The sequence below is a fragment of the Pelodiscus sinensis genome, chromosome 12 (genome assembly GCF_052426305.1).
Source record: "Pelodiscus sinensis isolate ZL-2025 chromosome 12, ASM5242630v1, whole genome shotgun sequence".
Lineage (NCBI taxonomy): Eukaryota > Metazoa > Chordata > Testudines > Trionychidae > Pelodiscus > Pelodiscus sinensis.
The window spans coordinates 664529-677081 of NC_143063.1; the positions used below are offsets into that span (position 1 = coordinate 664529).

Consider the following 12553-nt stretch of genomic DNA (forward strand, 5'->3'; position numbering starts at 1 on the left):
TGTATCCAAGCTCTCCCCCAAAGCCTGCACCTCACAGCCCCCCTGCACTCTGAACCTCTCATGGCCGTTCCTCCACATAGGAGCAGCAGAGACACGTCACTGATTCCTGGGAACCATGCGAAGCCAGGCAGGAAGCCTGCCCGCCCTGTGCCCAGAGGACTCTAAATAGGACTTTCTGTGAAGATTAGAAATGCCAGTTGTTAGAACTTTCTGGTTGGTACAGGGCCGGCTAACTCAGGTTTGACTGTAATTGTGGCTGAATCATATCATCCTAATATCACTGTGAAGAATAGAGTGTGCATTGTCACAAAAGGAAAAGCCACCTTGTCTGTTTACTGCTGATTACTCTGAATGCTGTTCACTGCCAATCAACCTCTTCCCACTCCTTGGCTGTGTCTACACTGGCATGAATTTCCGGAAATGCTTAAAACAGAATAGTTTTCGTTATAAGTATTTCCGGAAAAGAGCGTCTACATTGGCAGGCTGCTTTTCCGGAAAAGCCCTTTTTCCGGAAAAACATCTGTGGCCAATGTAGACGCGCTTTTCCGGAAAAGAGCCCCGATCGTCATTTTCGCGATCGGGTTTTTTTCCGGAAAAGACAACTGGGCTGTCTACACTGGCCCTTTTCCGGAACAGTGTTCCGGAATAAGGACTTATGCCCGAGCGGGAGCAGCGTAGCTTTTCTGGAATAGCTGCTGATTTTGTACAGTAGAGCGTCGTTGCTTTTCCGGAAATTCAAGGGCCAGTGTAGACAGCTCACAGCTTATTCTGGAAAAGCGGCTGATTTTCCAGAATAAGTGGCCCAGTGTAGACACAGCCCTTGTGCTTTTGCAGTAAGGACTTTAGGAATCAATCTGAAGGAGTTAAAGAATTTCTGCAAGTGCAGCAAACATTAGCAATGGCATCAAATATTAGCAAAAATGAAAAACACAGCAAGCTAAAGAGGTATTAAATGAGGCAGTGCATCATGTTGGACAGTTTAGAAAGCCCTTCGGTAGCGGGGAAGGACATGCTTAACGTGTTCTTCACAGAAATATTTTGTACCCTGTGCATTTTTAATGCTGATGCCTTATTGCTTCTCTTTCTATCAATTTATTTTTTTCCTTACTTGAAACAAATTTAAACTACTAGATGTTGCCCTTTGTCAGTGCTGTTCTTGGCATCTGCATAATGAGTAAGTCTCAGCTTGGGTGTAGCTCAGGGGTCTCCAACCTTTTTAAGCATGAGATCACTTTTTGAATTTAAGTGCAATCCAAGATCCACCTCAAACCCAAATACTCTTGCCCTGCCTCCTTCCCATCCCTTTTCCAAGGCCCCACCCTTGCTCACTCCATCCTTCCTCCCCCACCCCCACCCACTTTTATCAGGCTGGGGGCAGAGGGCTGGTGTGCGAGGGAGGGGGATGTGGCCTCTGCTCTTGGGCTAAAAGATTTGGAGTGTGGCAGGGGTTCTGAGCTGACTCTGGGGCAGGGACTTGGGGTGCAGACTCTGTGAGAGAGTTTGGGTGCAGGGGGGCTAGGGCAAAGGTTTGGAGTGTAGGAGGGGTTCAGGACTGGGGCCAAGGTTTGGAATGCAGGCTCCAGCTGGGCACCGTTTACCACAGGTGGCTGCTGGGTGGTGGTGTGGGGGGGCTAAGGCAGGCTCACCCCTCCTCTGGCCCTGCACCATTCCCAAAAGCAGCCAGCAAACTCCCTCCATCCCTGGCCCTGCCCCTGCTCTGTGGAGATGGGGTACAGGGTGGAGGCACAGCAAGCCAGAGGCTCGGGGCAGGAGCAGCACGGCAGTGCTTAGAGGGGCAGATGAAGAGCCGGCACTTGACAGCCTCCCAGCCAAACCTCTCAGAATCACCTGTCAAAGGCTCCAAGATCTACCAGTAGATCCTGCTCCCGATCCCCTGGCTGGTGACCACTGATGTAGCTTGTATTAGAACTAGGGATGTGAAAGGTTAACCAGTCAGTGACCATCACCCGTAACCGGTTCCAGCTCCTTCCCTGCTGCAGGGGCCGGCTGTGGACAGAGGTTGCTCTCGTCTGGAGCAGCCCAGGCAACAGGGGTTGCAGGCATCCTTCAGGAAGGTCTGGAGCAGCCTCTGTCCATGGGGAGTCCAGCCCACTGTGGACAAGGGCTGCTCTGGTGGGGGCTGGGAGCCAGGATCTGGTGCCAGCCCCAGCCCCAGCCCTTGCATGGTGGCTGGGAGCCAGCTCCAGCACAGAACTGGTAGAAATGGCTGGGTTGGTGAAGTCCCCCGCCTGGATCTCGCTTAGTCAGTTATCCAGTTAAACGTTAACCTAATGTCTAACCTGTTAACTAGGTTGTTCACATCCCTTATTAGGACTTGGTGGAACTAAGGAGGAGCATGATTATTTTCATTCTTTCCTTGATTAATATACAACTGTTCTTTGCAGCAACACTAGATTTTCATGCTTCTTTGCTAGATTCTACAAGGACAAAAGGGAGCGAGAGATTGTAAAACAGATGAAATCTGTCTGTGGAAATGGCAGGGAGTCACCCTGCAGAAAGAAGAAATTTGTAATTTTGCCTAAGGCAAAATTTATCGGTGAAACAATGTTTGTCGACAGTAGTTGGGACTTTTTGACCAGTATAAAGTGTAAGATCTGGAGAGAAGCTGAGGCCTACATCTCTTATTCAAGACAATGGGATTTGTGGGTGCCAGGCAATTCACAGACTGCCTCCCCAAACTCACAATTTGCCACAAACAATTGTGAAAGTCTTAGATTGTGCTTGTAAATATTTATAAGATAAAAATTGCTTGGAACAGGTTGTGCTGGTATTTGCCCCCCGTTCGCTGGCCTTTATATAAGGTTGCCATGTTTCTGCTCACACAGAATCAGACTCCCTTGCTCTGCCCTTTTCCTCCTCTGAGGCCCTGCTCCCTGCCCACCTCCCCTGATGCACCACCTCTGCTCACTCCATCACCCCTCCCTTTGTCATGGGGGTGCAAGCTCTGGGGTGGAGCTGGGCATGAGGGGCTTGGGGTGCAGGAAGGGGCTCCAGGTTTGGGAAGAGATTTTGGACTGAGGGTTGGGATGCAGGGACGGGGGCGGGGGGACAGGCTCTGTACTGGGGTTTAGAATACAGGAGGGGGTACAGACTTTGGGCTGAGCATGTGGGCTTTGGAGTAGGGTCAGGGAAGAAAGTTTTGGGGTACAGGAGGGTGCGTAGGGCTATGGGGGCTCAACATGGGGTAGGGGGCTGGAGCTTGGGCTTCCCTGGACAGTTCCCTGCTGGGGACGATAAGGAGGAGCCCCTTTCCCCCAGTGGCAGCAGCTTGGTAAAAGACTGGCATGGAAGGCTGCCTTCCTCCACATCGTCCCCAGCAGCTTGGTGTTGAAGCTGGCAGAAGGGGCTCCTTGCTGGTTGTGGTAGCTTCAGGGCTTGGGGAGAGAGATCTCTCCCCACTGCAGCCCTGAGTCCCTGCATGGGCTTAATGGGAAGCTACATGGCTGGGCTGGCTACCCAGCTTAGGGGGAACTTAGGTGGGAGGGGCTTAGAGGTGCAGGCTGTGGGTGGCAGTTATTTTAAGCAGCTTGTGGAAGCAATGGCATGTTCTCCCTTCTAGCTCTTACGTGGAGTCACAGCCAGGTGGCTCAGTGCACTGCCCCGTTCGATACGCCACCCCTACAGCTTCCACTCACCATGGTTTCTAGATGATGGGAGCTACAGAGCTGGCACTTACGACGGGGACAGTATGCGGTGGTCCCAGCCCTCCCTACACATAGGAGCTGGAGGGGGAACATGCCTCTGCTCCCAGGGGACAAAGAGAGCCAGAGCAAGCAGGGAGCCTTAGCCCTGCTGCACCGCCTGCTGGACTTTTAGCAGCCCAACTAGTGATGCTGACCAGAGCCACCAGAGTCCTTTTTTGACTGGACGTTCTGGTTGATAACCGGAGTGGCACTTCGCAGACTCGTTGCAAAGCCCCTTTGGACTGTCCCTTTAAAGTGCCACTCCAGCGCCCTAAAGGGGCAGTGCTGCATGGAGCCCGGGTCAGCTGGAGATTCCAGCTGGTCCCAGGCTCCGCCTTGCACTGACCCTTGGGAACACCACAGCGGCGCTTCCAAGGGGCTGCACTGCATGGAGCCTGGGGTCAGCTGGGGACTCCATGCAGTGCTGCCCCATTGAATCACTGCTGCGGCGTTTCAAAGGGGAGTTGCACGCAATTAATCGCAATTAAATTTTTTAATTGCTTGACATCCCTAAAAGGTCTGTATTGAACCAATACTTTTGTATAAGAACATTTTCTTATGAAATCTTTCACCTTTTACGAAAGATTTCCATGGAGAGGAGCATTTATGTGCTATAGAAACTTTCATCTGAGGACCCAAAGTGCTTTTCAAAGGAGGGATAAACACCATTTGATACATACAAGGATTGTCTGTCTGCCTGCCTGCCTATCTGTCTATCTCACAATCTGTTTTATGCTCCCAGTTCTAGACTAGAAGTATGAACATTATCAATATGATAACGCAGATTACTCGACTCTGCAAGGTGCCTTCAGCTTACTGGCCACAAGGGAGTGGAACGCATTCAGAATGTTGCAGGATTAGGATCATTGGGAGCATGATGTTATATGATGCTTCTGCCGAATAACGTAATTGTTCTCTGCTGCTCTTGGAGAATTTTCCAAAAGCACAGATTTTTTTTGTACTGCAAATTCAGTTAACAGGGAGGATATTCTGCTCTCAGTGGTGCTGTTGTAAATTCAGAGCAATACCCTTGACTTATTTGGAACTGCTGCCATTTTAATTGAGTGCAGTATTTTCCTTAGCTTCCAACAAGCAAGGTCTTGTCACTTCTTCTCTCCTTTTCAGATGTTAATCATTTAATTAGAAAATAAGTCAATTCAATCTGTGAGAGATTCCTTGTATGTTTCCATTCCTTCCCTTTTTCTGCTGCAGGCAGTCCTGTCTAATAAAGGAGCCATTGATGCCCTCTTTAACTTGATCCCTCCATCTACTGCACTGGGCGCCTGTTTTATCCTGGATCCAAAAGAGGGCATCATTCTGCCAGGTGGACATCAAGCCATCCAGATCTCCTTCTGTTCCACCATCCTGGGGAAGTTCACAGAGGAGTTTAAATTCAGTGTGAATGGAGCCCCTGAGCCTGTGAATTTAACTATTAGGTAAGATGGGCTATAATGAGTATTCATTAATAATTTGCATTTTTTAAGCATCTTTCATTTTAGGACAGTCTCGATCCTGGCAGCTCCCTTGTGTGGTAGAGTATGAATCCTTATTTTACAGCTGGAGCCAAGGAGAAGAGCAGAGATTTGTCCAAGGTCACATCGTAAGGAACCAGTGGCAGAGCCACGAATAGATCCCATGATACTTTATCCTCTGCTCTAGCCATTTAGCCTCCATTATCTCCCGACGGTGTGCGGCATTCACATGGCAAACACAATGCTTCGTGAGAGGACAAAAGTTTCTTCAAGCAAGGATCCTATTCTCTTACATTTTCTGCTTGTAACCAGGAAGTTACTGGTCCCCGGTAAACCAGCCGTAACTGGAGCTTCCTTACAATTAGGCCAATCATTATTTTTGATTTCAGAATAGTCTGTTTGCATAGACTTCTTCAACATGATAACACCCTTCTGAGACCATAATCTGCCTTATGCAGAGCTCCAAAAAGGGTGCTTTCAGTGTAATTGCTCATTCAGGGTAGGTTGTACGGGAAATACAGGAAGAACTGGGAACTCTAGGGCTACGTCTACACTGGCCCCTTTTCCGGAAGGGGCATGTAAATTTCACTAGTCGTCGTAGGGAAATCCGCGGGGGATTAAATATCCCCCGCGGCATTTAAATAAAAATGTCCGCCGCTTTTTTCCGGCTTTTAAAAAAGCCGGAAAAGAGCGTCTAGACTGGCCCCGATCCTCAGGAAAAAGTGCCCTTTTCCGGAGGCTCTTATTCCTACTTTTTCCTGAGGATCGGGGCCAGTCTAGACGCTCTTTTCCGGCTTTTTTAAAAGCTGGAAAAAAGCGGCGGACATTTTTATTTAAATGCCGCGGGGGATATTTAAATCCCCCGCGGATTTCCCTACGACGACTAGTGAGATTTACATGCCCCTTCCAGAAAAGGGGCCAGTGTAGACGTAGCCAAGATTTCTAATAGTGGTAAGGTTTGGAAGTGCATGGTGCCACAGCTGTAGATCTGGGCCGGCTAGGAGATGGAGGACCTTAAATCTTTAGTCCTCAGGGTCATAACAAAAGATACTGCTCAGAGTCATGTCATCTCAAGCCTGCTTGGCTGTCAAAGGAGTAAATTTCCAGTTCTTGAGCAACCTGCACTTAGGTGGGCTTTATTGCAGAGAGAGAAATAACAGATAACCTGATCTCTCAGTGTGTTGAGTGCTTCGGCCCCCATTGAGCTACATGAAGATGATGTGAAGGACTGGACCTGCAGCCAGGGAAACCAGAAGTTCTGGCAGTTACCAGTGTTGCAGTGGGCTTTAGCCTGGTCTGTGCCTGTGACCAGAAGTCTTTTAATACATCATATAAAAGCACAGTAACATCTTCTGTGCTCTAGCACTGGACATGATTATGGTATTTTCTGTGCTTAGCATAGCAAGTGCTGTGATCCATAAACCTCAACCAGAGAAACATGCATTTATAAGATAATTACATTTGCAGATAGCACTAAAAGAGGAGTGGGGGGTTAGGGTTAGCTATGGCATTGTGTCCAGAGCTTCTGTGAAGCATACAGAGTTTAACTCATTCAGTCAGAGATGTAAAGAACCTAAAGAAAAATAATTCCCCCCCTTGCATGGTCAGCTTGGTCTTTGGTAATTTCCTGGTAGAATCCACAATCGGGCATTTTAGAAATAGCTTTCCTCTGTGGTGTTCCAGCAGGTGTCAGCAGGGAACGTTGTTACACAGTCTTCCCAGTTCTTTTTCTTAGCTCCTGAGCAAGTGGTCAGTCTTGGGAATATAGCAGAGGTTTAAGTTTTTGTTATGCAAGATTGTGTATAGAGGCAGTGGTTCTTGCAGAGGGACCTCTGCAAGTAGCGGGTGAGTTTGCTGTCTGCTGTGGTCTCTGATTAGAGTCTATTCATAGACAAAACTGCTTCCTGTGAACTGAACACTTGATTCTGAACCGAGACGTCCGAAAGATGGGACCGACTGCTTGTCTTCCAGGACTGGTAACTGAAACTAGTTCTGCTTAAAATCTACCCTATCCACAAAGCACCGATATCTCCTCTGCTGGGAGCCGACCTGCAAATTCCTGGACCTCTCCTCCAGCTCAGTAGATGGGTGAAGTGGGTATCGGAATTGTGTGCACTATACACACAATTTGTAAATATCCTCCCAACAGGACAGCGGAAGCCACCCTATCATTTCCTTTCGATGGCAGCAAACATAGCTTGGCTGCAGTCACAATCCTGAGAAGCAGCTGTGACGGCTCAGTGCAAGAGCTCTGGTTCTTTATTCAGTATGGAAAGGCAGAGCTGTCAGTTCTTTGCACTAGGCAGGAAGCACTTATCTAGCTTGTGCTGCTCCAGTCACTAGTTTCAGTGGAGTCTGCAAATGTCCATGAAAAAAGGGGCTGAGAGAGAAGGAAGGGAGAAGGAGGAAAATGAGCTGGCATCAGAACAGTTCAGATTGCTGGCAGCATAATTCAGTGGTGCACTGGTCATTGTTTTAATTGTCAGCCAGTGTGTATGTGGCTAGTGGGCATATTTCTGCCACCATTCCAGTACAAGCACCATGTTCTTTAGTGCTAGCTCACTGACAGGTGTCTTGATGTATCAGAATCTTGCAAATCAGTTGGCCGTGTGGGTCTGTATTCATCAAGTGAAAGGCAAACCTTATTTCTCACAAGAAGACCCAGAACCATTGCTGGCATTTTGAAAAGCATCGAGCCAGTGAAGCTATGGTCTGGAAGCTTAGCTACAATAGCATCGCTGGATGGAGTTTTAGGGGCTCTGGCACTTGTCCCTAGCACTTCCAAATGGGCATGCGCAAGGGAAACTGTTATACTCCATGTCCTTGCCGAGGGTGGGATGGAAACCTGACTTTCCAAATTATTTCCCTCGATCCCAGCTTCCCTCCTTTGCAGAAAGACTTTGACTTAACCAGTCAGATTGATAAACAGGACTAAATGGAGCCAGCCTTCCTCGGCTGCATGTATCCATTATTTTAGCTAGGCTGCCCAGCTTCCACACCGATGCCTTGCTAAGCAGAGGTGGGAGGTGTGTTGAGTTTGTTCTTATGTTCTTATCATTTGATACTGGTGAATCTAAGACCAACATCCCCCCAGCTGCACTGCTTTGGACTCTTCCTTACAAACCAGAGTGACACTTACTCCGCCCATGCCTTTCCCTCCCAGGGGCTGTGTCATTGGACCAACGTTTCATTTCAATGTACCATCCCTGCGATTCGGGGACGTCTCCTTTGGTGAGTAATATTTTCCTTAGTTGCTGATAGTGAGGTCCAGGCCTGCCGACAAGGGGGACAACTGCCCTTGGGCCCGGTGATTCAAGGGCCTGAGGCTCTGGCCCCTGCTTCAGTTGTTGTGGCAGCAGCAGCACTTGAAGCCTGGAGACCTTTAAATTGCCATTGAAGTGCCACGCACTACAGGCGGCTCTTAGGGCTGCTTGCAATGGCAGGGGTGCTATGTGGCACAGGTACTGTGGCCCAAGAGGTGCCGAGGGTCACCTGCCCCAGCTCAGGTTGGAACTTCCCTGGTTTGGCACCTCGGTACCCGAAGGTGGGAGTTTGCTGTACCGGGGAAGTCAGCCCCTCTGCTGATGGACTCTGGGCTCTCCTGGGATCTGTCTGCAGATTGCCGGGCTCCCCTGCCAATGGGCTCCTGGCTCTGCTGCCACCTTGAAGACACCAGGCTCTGGAGTCAGCCCTAGGCCTGCCAGGCCTCCACTGCCTTGGGGCTGTTAAGCTCCACTGCCCCAGGTCCACCAGGACTCCGCAGCCAGCCCTGGGGCCACAGGGGTTCCTCTCTGCATCCTGGAGTTCTTTGGTCCAGGGACTCTGTGGTTCAACAACCCCATATGCTGCCAGAGCAGAGTGTCCCGGACTAGAGAGGTTCAACATGTAGTGTGAGAGCCTCCACTGCATGAGAGCCTTTGCATAAGGCTTTTGGGTACTGACACAAGCTTTGTTTCAGAGAGTCAGGCCATTTGTCAAATAAATACATAATGGACAATATTGCATTGGAAACAACATGGGGAGCTATTTGCTAATGAATCAAAGTACCAGGGAGACAATCCCAATCACTGCACCTAGAAGGATCGAAATCTCCCACGCAGCATTTGAGCAGCTCTTAATCACAAATGTGCATGTTTATGAGACTAAGTTTCTTGAAAAGTGTGTTGGACTTCATCAGGAATGACAGGAACCTTCAGCACCATGGGAAAGGAGGGGGAGGGGTTTAGGGCCTTTTAAAAGTTTTTGAATGGGGAGAGAACACTAGGAGTTATATTATGCATTATAGAATGTTCACCATCGGAGTTTTATGGTAAGTAGTATCATGAGCTCTTTGTATTTCATTTCCCATTTAGAGATGTCAAATAGGAGGAAGCTGCCATGATAGCCAGTGTCAATGTTGTACAGTGTCCATGAGTGCTTAGTGGGTTTTTGGTGGGTTTTCTTTTCTTTTGTTTTTGTTTTTTAAAATAGGCTTTGGCAGCAGCATAACTAGAAAGGGTCTTGTTGCTGAAGGAGAAAGGGATGGACAGGTGAAGTTAACTGCTCTCTGTACTTCTCAGGAAAAGGAGTTAGTCATATAACTCACCTGTACCTGTCCTGGGCAATTATTTGATATCCCAGGCAAAGAAATCACTTATTCCACTGTCCTTTGATGGAGAAGTTATTCACTCTGTATGGACATCTCATTATCTCTTACCAGCTAATGTATCCATTCAGTAGCTCTGGGGTAGGTGTTGATAGTCCAAGATTCTGGTTTGTTCTCCATTGAAAGCAGGGCAGAGCTGACACATTCTCCTGCATTTGGAACATCTCCATTGAAATGCAGATCATTTAATCTGAGTTTCCATCTCAGCCTTACAAAAGTCTGTTCACAGAGAGGATCTAAAGTCTAAATGTGAAATCAATTGTGGATTAATTGAAGTCATAGTATCATTCTTGCTTAGTATGCCTCTGTTTTCATGCTTTTCATGGATTCTTTAAGAAAATTAATTACTGTTCCTGAGCACTTTCTCCTTTCCATGCGTCACCATACTGTCCTTTACTCATGTTTCCTTTTGAATAAAAAGATAAAATGACTCTAGACAGTTCATATTGGAAAAAAAAAAGAAATAGGTGGAAAAACAATTAGGTAATGCGAGTTTCATTTCCTTTAATCTGATTTAATTAATGAGGCTCTGTCCTTGTTCCTTTTAAAATATACGGTTAACTATTACCATTGTTTAGTGACTTCAGCCAGTTTGGGGGTTCTAGATAGTATACTTGTATCCTCGAAACTGAGCTCCTACCTTTTAGTTCAATCCACAGATTTCCATAGGTGAGGCCTGAGATAGGAATGTATGACTGTAGGACTTGGAGAAATGACATCTGCTTCTCCAAGTTGTTTCTTTCCATACTTTATTTCATCTAATACTTGTAGTTGGAGAGTGGGTGATGTGCATTTCCTCACAGGTTTAGCTGGCCGAGCAAGCAGCCCAGTTCTGTGTGCTCTCCTGAGTTAACACTCTACTTGCTGTTTTGTGCATGTTCTGAAAACTACAGAAGTATCAGAACATTCTTACCAAGTATAATTGTCATAATGGAAGGTAAAGAAGAGCCAGAATGTGATAATTGGAGCATAACCCATTTAGAGGGCTGTTGTTAGATACGGTTACCCTGAATTTCATCTAAAAGTGAACGTGACAGCCCAGTGCACCTTATAGGTGATGTATATAGTCACCAGCCTGCCTAGCCAACGAGTAGGTGTGTTTTGAACTATCTGCCAAGTGGACTTCAGGATTATCCCTAATAATGTGTGCTATAGCATGAAATTATGGAGTGAGAGTTATCGCAGAGAGGAAAGTGAGCAATTTCTTGGCCAAATGAAGGTGGGAAAGAGTGTTTCTGATGGAAGTTTCTATCTGGAAATCCTTTCCGAGTTTATTTGTTGTTTGTTACGTTTTTCCTGTTACAGACTGACTTGGCAATCCCTCTGAAGCTTTTGAACATGAGTTTATAGTTTAAGCAAGGTCAGGATAAGCTCTATTCTGACATCTGGTGGTGAATTGTGGCGAGTGGTGCAAAAAGACTTCAGGGGCTGATCTCATTTGCATAGGCATATCCACCCCGCCTAGTATGTGCTCACAGCAGCCCAAATGGTCACTTTGGCCACTGTAGGATCCCCAGTCTCTCTGTTATTGAGGCAGGGGGATAACGTGTTGTTACCCTGATTATGTGAATCAAGGACAGTGGAATAGTGGAACTGTTTTATGCCAGAGGGATTCGCCATAAACTAAGTAGCACTTGCTAGACAAGGGGCATGGGTTCCAAACCCAGTAAAGCTGAGAGAGGCTGTGGATGGTTATTTGTACCTGGTAATGGGGCCCTGTCTGAGGGCCTAAAACACCTTGTACATCAGGAAGGCCTTGGCCTTTTATTTAGAAAAGACCAAGCCCTTCTGCAAATCGCCACAGCTTTTTGTGGCGATTGCGGAACGCTTAAGAGGTCAACCAGTCTTGACACAGAGAATATCTTGCTGGATCACTGCATGTATCAGGGAGTGCTACGCTCTAGCAGGGGTCCCAGCCCCCCCTCACAGTGCACTCTATGAGGGCGATGGCTTCCTCCATGGCCTTCATGGGCCAGGTCCCAATCCTGGACATCTGCAGGGCCGTCACTTGGTCCTCCGACCACACCTTGCCAACCACTACGCGCTGTCACATCAGGCCAGGGAGGATGCTGTCCTGGGCAGGGCGGTGGAAGGTTAGAACGGTAACTCTTGTTCTTCGAGATGTGTTGCTCATGCCCATTCCAATCCCACCCGCCTCCCCTTCTTGGAGTACTCCAGTAAGAAGGAACTGAGAGGATGGAGGGCCAGCAGGGGTATATATCGGCTGCCATACGGCGCCACTCCAGGAGGCTCCCTGCTGGCCCGACGGGTACTGCTGAGGGAAAAAAAATCTCCAATGACGCGTCCGCGCTTTGCGTACACACCTTCATGGAATGGACATGAGCAATACATCTCGAAGAACAACAGTTACAAGGTAAGTAACCGTTCTTTCCGGAATAACTTATTTCAAAATTAATGTGCAGTGTAGACATAGCCTCAGTGACCCATCTGTACAATGGGAAGAAGCTGTGATGTGAGGCACTCAGATATTATGGTCATGGGTACACGTAAGTTCCACAGATAGAGTGGGAATTTTTCTAAACCGCTACTAGCCCTTCCTTGGGTTTTGGTCCCTTCTTTTCACTTATTTTCCTCCCATATCCCTCTTCTCTGAATGTAAACTTGGCTCAGAGCTTAACTGTATTTCTTCAGAATCCCCTGCCTTCTTTCTTCAACCCCACTCATACAAGGGTGTGACGTAGTGGGGGTACTTGCTGGGCAGTGGTGACCTC

At 47.9% G+C, this 12553-nt stretch overlaps 1 protein-coding gene across 6 annotated transcripts in view; it reads left to right on the forward strand.

The window, feature by feature from the left end:
- HYDIN (HYDIN axonemal central pair apparatus protein) overlaps positions 1-12553 on the forward strand; it is a 389432-nt gene that overhangs the window by 173303 nt on the left and 203576 nt on the right. For all 6 annotated transcript variants that reach the window (XM_089781371.1, XM_089781372.1, XM_089781370.1 and 3 more), the window contains 2 exons: positions 4917-5140; positions 8340-8407. In XM_089781371.1, coding sequence (XP_089637497.1) covers positions 4917-5140; positions 8340-8407 — 292 coding nt within the window. The remainder of the gene's footprint in view (positions 1-4916; positions 5141-8339; positions 8408-12553) is intronic.